This window comes from Phocoena phocoena, chromosome 6 (genome assembly GCF_963924675.1).
Source record: "Phocoena phocoena chromosome 6, mPhoPho1.1, whole genome shotgun sequence".
In the NCBI taxonomy this organism is placed as follows: Eukaryota; Metazoa; Chordata; class Mammalia; order Artiodactyla; family Phocoenidae; genus Phocoena; species Phocoena phocoena.
The window spans coordinates 114882733-114892828 of record NC_089224.1 but is presented as its reverse complement, the minus strand read 5'-3'; the positions used below and the strand labels follow the sequence as shown (position 1 = coordinate 114892828).

Genomic DNA, 10096 nt, shown 5'->3' with positions numbered 1-10096 from the left:
CCCTGGTCTCTGCAGAGCCCCAGGCGCTCTTGGAGCCTGGTCCCTGACAGGTTAGTGGTGTGGGACTCAGTAGTGTCATTTTTGAACATCTGCTGACTGTAGGGCAGGTGATGGCAAGGCAGGTAACATTTATCCTTGCCTGTGCCCACCAATTTCCCCTTCTCTCCTTGGCTCCCACAGGCCTGAAAGATTGTGGTGGGCACTGTGCAGCCCTCCACGGAGAGTGAACTTCCTCACGGCAAGTAGGCAGAGAAGCTGTGCCCTCAGGGTTAGCCTTGGGATGGGGCCGGTTCAGCGGCTGAATGGAGTACACGCCCTGGCTTTTGTGGCTCAGCGTTGGAGAGTTGTGGGCCTGCTTGTGTGCGAGGAGAGAGTCCCCTGCCTCTGTGCCGGCTCACAGCTTCCGCACTCCCGTCCGTGTTTGCTGGGCCCTGGATGACAAAGTGCGGGTAGAGAGTTTCCACCACCTGTCTGAGCCACAGAGTGGATTCTGGGGGCCGGCAAAAGCTAGGGATTCCTGAGAAACCGGTTCCTCAGCACTGGTTGGGGCTCCAGCATTGGCATCTCCGTTGAGGCCCGTAGGGGACCGAGGACCGCAGATGGGCAGTCCCTGGACCCGGAGGGTCCTGGACCGGAGGCAAGAGGCTGGCGTGCAGCCGGCACACCGCCCACGGGAGCGGGACAGTCTTCCGGTCCCGGGTTGGCCCTTCCTCCACCGTGCTTTCCGCGGGGGTAACAGGCGGGCAGAGTGCTGGCACGACGAGGAGGGACCAAACCCGGCCAAGGTCCTACGCGACCTGGGGCCCAGGGGTCCGACCCGCCCACCGGCCAGGATCCACTCCCTCCGGGCCCCGCCCCGCAGGCGCGGCGGGCCAAGGGAGCAGAGGCGGAAGTGGGGGCCTCCACGGAGCGGCGTGAGGCGTCGCGGGCGTGTCCAAGGGGGCCTCCCCAATGGGGACCGGCTCCAGCGATGGGCGCTGCTCCACTGAGGCCCGCGGGAAGGCGGGGTCGGGGAGAGCGTTCTCCAATCAGTACGGCTGGCCATCCTCCCTCCCATAGGTGAGGCTGCCGGGCGCGGGGCGGGTCTGAACAGGCCTCCCCCAATGGGCGGCGGTCAGGGGGGCGTGGCCGCGGCGCGAAGGCCGGCGGCGGGCGGCGGCCGCAGTTCCCGGCGCGCGCTGGCTCCGGCGGCCGCTCCGCAGCATGGCAGGCCTGGGGCGGCCGAGCCCGGCGCCCCGCGCCACGATGCCCGCCTGGAAGCGAGAGATCCTGGAGCGGAAGCGGGCTAAGCTGGCGGCCTTGGGCGGGGGCGCGGCGCCGGGCGCTGGGGCGGGCGCGGAGGAACCCGCGGGGCCGGCGGCCGAGCCGCTGGTGCTGGCCGAGAGCCTGGGCCCGCTGCGCGAGAACCCGTTCATGCGGCTCGAGTCAGAGCGGCGGCACGGGGCGCGGCGCGGCGGGGGCGCCGGCGCGGCGGGGCCGGGGACGCGGCCCGCGCAACATCTGCTGGAGCTGTACCGCTGCGTGCCCGGCGTGCGCACCATCCGCGCCGACAACATCCTCATTATCGAGTCGGCGCCCGGCTTCCCTCCCTCTCCCGTCCCCGGCCCCGGGCCGGGCCCGGCTGCCCGCATCCGCGCCGCCGAGGTGCTCGTGTACGAGGCGCCGCCGCCTCCCGGCCGCGTTAGCCGCCTCCTCCAGAAGTTCGACCCGCCGGCCGCGCCGCGCCGCCGTGGGAGCCCGGAACGCGGCCGCCCCGTGCCGCCGCCCTCCCCGGGTCCGGCCCTGGTCCCGCGCGTGGGCGAGCGCGCCGCCTGCTTCCAGCCCGAGCCCGAGCGCTGCGGCGCAGGCCCCGGCCCCGGGCCCCGGCGCAGCGACTTCCTGCACAAGACCGGCAGCAACTCCTTCACTGTACATCCACGGGGCCTGCGCCGCAGCGCGGGCACTCGCCCACTCCCCAACGGGCCCGCGGCCCCCGAGCGCCGAGCCGGCGCTGCCAACGGCCTCACGGGCTCCGCGCCTGGGCCGGGCGAGTGGAAGCCAAAGGTGGAGTCGGGGGAGGCCCCCGCCCACCCTCTCCCCAGCCCCGGAACCCCCAGTGCCACTCTAGCCGCGCCCCCGGCATTGCCCACGCTCAGCCCTGCTAGTGCCACTCCCAACCAGCGCCAGTGGGTCTCCGCGGCCACCAGCGCCAACGACTCCTTCGAGATACTGCCGGCCTCCAAGCCAGACATGGACACGATCCCTGTCGGGGACCTCCAGGCCCGGGCTCTGGCCAGCCTTCGCATGAACTCTCGAAACTCTTTCGTGTTCATCCCCAAGCGCAAGACCTCCGGGGCCCCTCCTGCGGAAGGGAGGCAGTCCGTGGGGCCTCCAGAGGGAGAAGTTGGCTGGGCCTCCCAGCACCAGGAGCGTGAAGCCCAGCAGGTGCCTGGAGCAGATGGTGTGTTTGCCGGTGGGAGGAGCCCCTCGGGGGTCGAGGAGGGAGGCAGCCCCGTGCCAGGCACTGCCCTCGTGGACTGGACCGTTAGGTGGCAGAGGCTGTCTTCACCACCCCCGTCCCCACTGGTCGCCACTGAAGCTGAGCCTGCCCAGGGCTTTGGGGTTCCTGGCTTGACCAAGAATGGCAGGGAGCCTGGGAGGCCAGGGCTGCCCGTCACCTTCATTGATGAGGTGGACTCTGAGGACGAGGTTCCCCAAGAAGCCAAACTGCCCTGCCCCGGGGCTGGTGTGCCTCCCCAGTACCACCCGCATCCCACCGGGCCTGGGCACCTGTCAGAGCTTCAGCACCGAGGTGGCAACACCTTCACGGTGGTGCCCAAGAGGAAGCCAGGGGCCCTGCAGGCCAACGGGGAGGCTAGGCCGAGGGAAGCTGAGGAAGAGGGGCCGGGCAGCCTTTCGGAGCCCCCTGCTGCCTTGGGGACCTCAGTGAAGAAGCGCTACCCCACCGTGCATGAGATTGAGGTGATTGGCGGCTACCTGGCCCTGCAGAAGTCCTGTCTCACCAAGGCCGGCTCTTCAAGAAAGAAGGTCAGTGGTGGCGAGTCACAGAGCTGTGGGTATAGCATGTGCCTTGTTCCCAGGACACCTCCTGACCTGGGTGTGGGATGGCTTCTACGTGGACCAGAGGAGAGCTGGAGCTGGGTGGCCGTGTAAGCTCCGGGAGAGGTCAAGCTGTGGGGGAATCCCTGGCCTGGGTTCCAGCGGAACCCTAATGACCCTGGGGCTGCGGGGACGGCTTGCCTGCTCTGTACCTTGAAAGGCTGGTGGGGAGGGTCAGTCCAGCCAGGGCTTCGTCTGCTTGTTGGTTCTCGGGGCTCTGTCTGGAATTGCCTGGGCAGGACTGTCCCTTTGTAGGTCCCGCTGTTGGCTCCACCCCGGCCTGGCTTGGAAGGGTGGCCTGGCATGTTCTTCTGGAGTTCTGGCCTATGCACGTAGCAGGTGCCAGGATGGAAGTGGAAAGGGACAGGAGACCTTTGATTTGGGTGGAGTCGGATACCTACTGTCAGCTCTCCAGAAGGCATTCTGGCCTGGAGCTTAGCAGGACTTGGCTTCGTGCGAGTGTCTGTTGAGCTCCTAGTGTGTGGCAGGCCTGGTCTGAGCCTGGGGTGTGCTGCTGGGGAGCGATGAAGACGCTCCCCTCACTGGGATGGAGACAGACCCGGTGCAGGGCCAGGAGCCTCTTGGAGTCTCACTCTCCTGGCAGGGCTGCTTGGTGGCCTGGAACCCTCTGGGCCCAAGGAGACGTTCCTCAGATTCTTTCTGGTCATACTAGCACCTAGCACCTGTGTCTGGCCCTGGGGCAAATTCCAAGGCCATCCCCACCTGACGCCAATCAGCAGGCTCGCTGGGCGGATGCACCCTCCCGGAACCGCTTCTCTTTTGGCTGCTGGTGTCTCGGCTCCTCCCTGAGGCCACCTCTGCCCCAGCCTCAGTTTCCTTGGGGCCCTGGGGGACGGTGATGTGCCGTGCGTCACTGGAGCCCCCTTACCCACTGTCCCGCTGGCGCTAACTAGATGCGGCGTCTCCTCTCTGTTGGCTTCCTTTGATTTCCTGCCTCGGGGTTGGCCTTGGCACTGCCCTTCCTCCCTGCATCATCCTCTCCTTCTCCAGTGAGGGCATCGGCCCTCCTGCCAGCTCCATCTGCCGGGCCAGGCATCCACACCCGTCCCCCGCAGCGCTTCTGGTGCGCCCCGAACCCCCGCCTGTCCTGCTCGTCTGACCTTGCCTCACCCTCTGCTCGGTGCTGTGGTCATCCGGTAGCTGTGGTCACCAGCCCAACCCCCATGCTTGCCCTCCCCACCTTGTCTGCTCCTCCTCCTGCTTCCTGACCCTTGACCCCAGCTGCTCTGGGAGGCGTCCTTTCCCGTGCTAGCCTGGGGCGGTGGAGGTGACAGAAGCCTCCTGCTTTGTAGACAGAGGATACTGAGGCCGGTGGAGATCAGGGAGCTCGTGGGGTGGGACCCAAGTGTGAGCCCCTGTCCTAACCCGGCTGCCTTTATACTGGGAGCCTGGCTGCAGCCCGGAGCCTGGTCATTCTGTCCCCAGCTGGGGGCAGAGCCCTGGGGGTCACTTGAGGCTTGGTTGGAGTGAGAAGGGCACGGTGGGGGCCTGAGGGCCTCTCGAGGCAGGAACAAGTGATGGGAGGGAAGCGGGCCCCGGGCCAGCCTGGCCCCCGTCTCTGTGCCAGCCTGAGGGGTTGGGGGTCCAGATGGATGGTTCCTGGCATAGCCGAGTGGCCTGGTGGGGCCGTGCCAGAGCAGCACGACCTGCTGGGGGTGATCTGCCCGAGCATGTGCTAGCTGCCCTGTCCAGGAAGAGCCAGGACGCCTATCGGGTGGGACGGAGGCGTGGGGCTGCCCAGCCCTTCAGAATGACCTTGGGCTACCCCTGGCTTTATCCACCCCGTGGTCCCACTTGCCTGCTGCCCCTGGGCCTTGTCCTTGCCCAGCCCACTCCAGCCAGCCTGTGGTTTCTATCACTGTCCTGCTCCCCCAACCCCGCGTTCCAGGGACGTGGTGGCCTGGAGGCCGGCAGGACCGTGGGGACCTCCCAGGGCAGGGGTCCTGGTCCCTTTTCCAGGGGACAGGTGAGGTGCAGCTCTTGATGGCATGGAGCCTGCCCCCGGGTTGCCACCTCTCCGGTGCAGGGTGTTGTGCTCTCACCTGGCCTTGGAGGGCGGCAGCCCTGCCCTGGGTAGTGGGCGCCCAGCCGGCCGGGCACGCGTCCCCACTTAGTTACCTCTTGGTGGAATCACAGATGCCCTCTCTCTCCGTCCCTTGCTGGCCCAGCCGACCGCTGCAGGCCGTCGCGGCCACACCCCCTCTCGCCCCCGCCCCCAGGCTGTCCCGGTGGGTGGGGCCGGCCTGCAGCTCCGCACACCTGCCTCCCAGGGGGTCGGCGCTGTGGGCCTCTCCCCTTTGTGAGGTGCCAGCTGGCTGGGCTCCTGCCTGTCTGGCAGCTCCTTCCCCTCCCCTTTGCCCTCCTCACTTTCTAACCCGCTGATCCCCTGCCCAGCCTGAGCGTGCCACGTCCCCACGCCCTCACCTTCGCCTGCGGTGTAGCAGTCACCCTCACCCCTACCGCTCGGGTCCTCAGATCCGAGGCGCCGCTGCCCTGGGGGCTTCTCCACCCGCTCCTCCGCTGGCGGGCGCGGCCTCTCCTTTCATCCGCTCTCCCCGCAGGCGCCGCCCCCAGTGGTCTTTTTGGACCCCGGGGACCACTGGAACAGGCCTGGACCCTCCTCCACTCAGCTTCCCCACTGGTGGGGGCGGGGGAAGGCTGCCCTTGATGCCCAGCGGGCGTCCCACCTGGGCAGCTGTGGGAACTTCTGGGGGGCCGTGTGTGGCCCCCGGAGCTCGGGCTGAGTGGGGGATGGCACGTGCTGGGGAGTGTGGCATGGGGCGGGTGCTCACCCCAGACCGGGGCGGCTGGAGCCCAGCTCCCAGCCCAGACTGCAGGGTGGACACCCTTCAGTAACCCGAGCTGGGCGTGCCGGGCAGGGTGGGGTGAGGGGAACAAAGGGCTCTCTCCCCGTGAGCAGCGGGAAGTGGGCCGAGCCAGGACCCACCTGCCGGCTGCGCTCTGCACAGCGCAGCGGGCAAAGTCCCTGAGCCCGGTGAGCAGGCGTGTGCAAGTGGCAGCCCCTGGCTGTGCCCCCCCACCCCGCGGTTCCGTCTGCCCGGTGTCTGGAGGCTGCCCCCACCGCCCGGGCATTAGGAGTCACGTGGGGTCCTGTGACCCACAGACCCGCACTCACGAGGAGCCTGGAGACTGGAGGCGAGGTGGGACGTGACCGGAGCCTCGGGCCCCAGCTGGGCGCCGACAGGCCTGTGAGCCCCGCCCTTGCCTGGCCCGGCTGTGCCAGGCTCCGGGCCTGCTTGCACCCAGCCCCCTCGGTCTCCCCGCTCAGAGCTGGTCATGCGGACTAATGAGGGCGTGCTGATCAGCTGGGCCCTGGCAACTGGCCCTTCCCTGTCTTCAGTGGTGGGGGATGGGCCCAGAGGGCTCAGGGTCATCAGGGACAATGCCACGTACCCAGGAGCACCGTTCGCTGCGGGGCCCAGCATTGGGCCCCTGTGCTGGCAGCCCCATTCTGCCTTGGCCTCCTCCTGGGGTCTCTGGCCCCAGGTCTCAGGGAGCCAGTCTCGGGGGGTTAGGTGACTCTATCCCCATAGGGGCCACAGGATCACCCCACACAGCTGCCCAGGTGGGACGCCCTGAGTCAAGGGCAGCCCCCCTGCCAGTGGGGAAGCTGAGTGGAGGAGGGTCCAGGCCTGCTCCAGTGGTCCCTGGGCAGTGGGCGGGCACCTGTGGGCTCTGGTGATTACCCCGTGCCAGGCCTCTGCTCTGTTTGGCCTCCGGGGGTGGGGGCGGGGGCAGCTGGAGGTCTGGGTGGGGCCCATGCGGGGACAGTCACGAACATCTCCATCCTGGTTTGATCCATCTTTGGTGGCCGTCTGCCCGTCTGCTTGCGTCCCTGACTGCTTGTCTGTGTGGACGACCGGGGCGAGGGCAGCAGCGACAGGGCTCCCGACCTGCCCAGCAAGTGCCTGTGGGCCGTGCTGAGACGCGCAAGTCCAGAAGCTCGGGGGGCGGGTGGGGATGCCCACGGCTGTGCGGGGCTGTGTGTGACCGTGGGGTGGTGGGAGGAGTGCATTGCGCTCCTCTCTGGACACTGGCTCGGCAGGGCAATGCCTCCTACTCCTGGCCGGCCCTGCACATGTTACCCTGAGGCTGGGGTCCCTCTGCTGCCCAGGGCTGCAAGCCCGGCCCTTCTGCGAGGCCCCTACCAGTCCTGCTGTCCCGAGGCCCCAAGGTTCTCTGCCTGGGGGCCCGACTCCCGCCCCTGGCTCTTTCCAGGGGAAGAGGAGGAACTTGAGCTGGCTGCGGTGTCCTGTGCCCTGGAGTTTAATATTTCGAGCTCCAGCAGGGCTGCTCCCATCTGCTGCAGGCGGGCAGCTCTCGTATTCATTACCGCCCTGCCAGGCCCGGCCGAGCCCTGCCGAGCAGGCCTCGGGGGACGTGCGACTCTTGTGGGGAGCCTAGGTCCGGGTCTCGGAGGGTGAGGATCCTGACCCCCAGTGCCCAAGTCCTTCTACCAGTGCCTGTCCCCATAGCCCCTCAGAACCGGCAGCCTAGTCTGGCCTCTGAGGCCTTTGGGAAAGATTTGCCGCGCATGAAATTCTGGAGCCTGCAGAGGGGGCACGGTGGACGTGGGCCATGTGGGCAGTCCGAGTGGGAGGAGAGGGTCGCTGACCCCTACGCGGTGCAGCCTCGGGCTACCTACCTCTGACTCAGTCTGCGAAGTGGGTGATAGCACTTGGTGCCACTTTCCCGGGGCTGGCACGTGGCAGCCGCCCAGCTTCCATGCGGGACCTTGGGGGCCTGGCTTTGGGTGTGCCGGGCCCCTGCCCAACAGTGGTGGTCCGTGCCGAGCTGGGTGGGCAGGAGCATCCGGGTGCCTGGCGAGCTGGGATGTGAACTCAGCCCTGGAGAGAGGCACCTGCCAACAGGAGGGGCTGCTGGAGGTGTAGATGTGGGCTCCCCAAGTGCAGCCTCACCTGGACCTTGCTCCTGCCGGGGAGCCTCTGGCTGGGAGATGTGGCTGGTGGTGCCCTGCTCCCCTGAGAAGGCAGATCTGCAACCCTGGGAACTGCCTTAGAGGCTTCTGGAGACCCTGAGGCTTTGGGCTTCTGGTGCTGGCTGGGGTCTGGCCCTTGGGAGGGGTGGGTCACTTGGGAGGTGGTGATCCTGGGGTGGGGAGGGGGTGGGTGAGGCCTGCGCTGCAGGTGTTTGGACCTCCTGAGCCTGCAGGGTCCAGGTGGAGGGGACTTCTCTGATGAGGGGCAGCCCCCCGCTTCTCAGAACCTTTGAAGGGCCAACGGAGTGTTCAGCTCTTGCGCTGGTCTGACACCCGCGCTGTACCCGCTCGGTCCCGCTCGAGGAGCCCTGTGGCTGGGCACAGCACTTTCACTGGCGTGCCTCCTGCCCTAGATGAAGATCTCCTTCAACGACAAGAGTCTGCAGACTACGTTTGAGTACCCCCCCGAGAGCTCCCTGCAGGAGGAAGAGGCAGAGGCCGAGAAGGGGAGAGACGAAGAGGAGGAGAGCGAGGAGGGGGAGGGGGAGGCGGAGGCATCCGGCTCAGACCCGGCAGCGGCTGCGGCGGAGAAGCCCTTCACGCTCTTCCTGCCCCGAGCCACGTTCGTGAACAGCGTGGGCCCCGAGAGCCCTCGGCTGCCGGACGGCAGCTCCGGTGAGTGCCCGCCTGTGGGGATGGGCAGCCCAGGGGGTGGCCCGGGCCACACGACCATGCAGCCGCACATCCACCGGTGTGCCTGTCGGCCCGCAGGCCTGTCCGGCTACACTCCGAAGCACTCCGTGGCCTTCAGCAAGTGGCAGGAGCGGGCGCTGGAGCATGTGCGGAGCACAGAGGAGCCCCCGTCCAAGGAGGTCATGGTGAGCAGGGTGGGGCAGGCGGGCGGACGCCCAGGGAAACGGGGCGCGGCGGGGGGTGGGCGTGGTGCTCCAACGCCTGGACGAGCCCCGTCCACCGCCTCTGTGTCCCTCTCTCAGCTCACCCCTGCCGGTCAGAATGACCTCGCGGACTTCCGAAGCGAGCCAGCCCTGTACTTCTGAGCCCCGCCCTACCAGGAGGACGAAGGCTGAGCCCCAGGTGCCCGGGAGCTGCATCCCTTCTGCCCCACCAGGCCTGCCCTCCCACATCCCGCTCTCCCTCCCTGGGGCCTCCCAAGTAGGCCGGTACTCGAGGCCTGAGCCTGGGGCACCCGGGACTCACTCGACCCCGGCTCGGGGGGCACTGCCTGTGGGGGAGGGATGGTGTCCTGCCGTACGCCACGCCCAGCAGCTGTCGGGTGCGTCTGGGGTGGGGGCTGATGGGACCCTGACACCACCCCCACCCCCACTCCCCACGTCAGCCACTCCGTTTCTGATGAACGGCAAGTCTTTTCCCGCCTCTGATGACAGACCAATAAACAGCCCTGGATGGGGCCGCCTCTACCTTCCTTGCGTGGTCCTCGGCTGGAGAAAGGGGGAGCGGGGCTCAGGTCTGCAGGGCCATACTGAGGCACTGGCAGCTGGGAGGCAGCCACCCACCCAGGGTGTGATGCAGGCCCAGCTTGGGTTTCTGTGCCCGGGGGAGGCAGTCCCGGCTGACACCCCACACTGCCCAGCCCTGGTGCCCCAGGCTCTTTCCCCACCCCTGTGGCCCTAGTTGCCCTGCTTCTCCTCCCAGCCATCCCCTTGGCTGGGAGAGGGACTTCCCTGTGCCTACCCTGTGAGCACCCCCAGTCTCTGGGGCTCCCCTTGCCTCCCAGAAGCGGCTCAGTGGGAGCTATGGTGGGAGGTGGGACGCCAGGTAAGCTCTCTGGGGTCTGGAACTCTCTGTGGGCCCGGGTGGTTGCTGCAGCTGTCGGGTCCGAAGTGGTTTCCCTGAAGGGCCAGAGCCTGGGGGTGGACGAAGTGCAGGGCAGGTGGTGGGCAGAGCCTCAGGGATCTTGCCTCCTGTTTGGATTGGAAGGTTCCCTGACCCACAAGGGCCTGCAGGAATGCTGTGGCAGGCAGACCACTCCCCTGG

The 10096-nt window shown here is 67.9% G+C and overlaps 1 protein-coding gene across 2 annotated transcripts; it reads left to right on the top strand.

Moving 5' to 3' along the window:
• Positions 1-1169: 1169 nt before the first annotated feature.
• Positions 1170-9138, top strand: TPRN (taperin). 2 transcript variants are annotated; one of them, XM_065879376.1, is made up of 4 exons: positions 1170-3027; positions 8494-8755; positions 8852-8958; positions 9076-9138. In XM_065879376.1, the coding sequence occupies exons 1-4, from the start codon at positions 1204-1206 to the stop codon at positions 9136-9138; spliced, it is 2256 nt and encodes a 751-aa protein (XP_065735448.1). In that variant the 5' UTR covers positions 1170-1203. The 2 variants fall into 2 exon arrangements, with proteins under 2 accessions (XP_065735448.1, XP_065735447.1); XM_065879375.1 differs by having other exon boundaries at positions 8852-9138.
• The last annotated feature ends 958 nt before the right edge of the window (positions 9139-10096 follow it).

Coding starts and splice junctions, on each gene's coding strand:
- TPRN (XM_065879375.1), top strand. CDS start 1,204: ATGGCAGGCCTGGGGCGGCCGAGCCCGGCGCCCCGCGCCACGATGCCC. Junction 3,028..8,493: donor CCGGCTCTTCAAGAAAGAAG/GTCAGTGGTGGC, acceptor CTCCTGCCCTAG/ATGAAGATCTCCTTCAACGA. Junction 8,756..8,851: donor GCTGCCGGACGGCAGCTCCG/GTGAGTGCCCGC, acceptor GTCGGCCCGCAG/GCCTGTCCGGCTACACTCCG.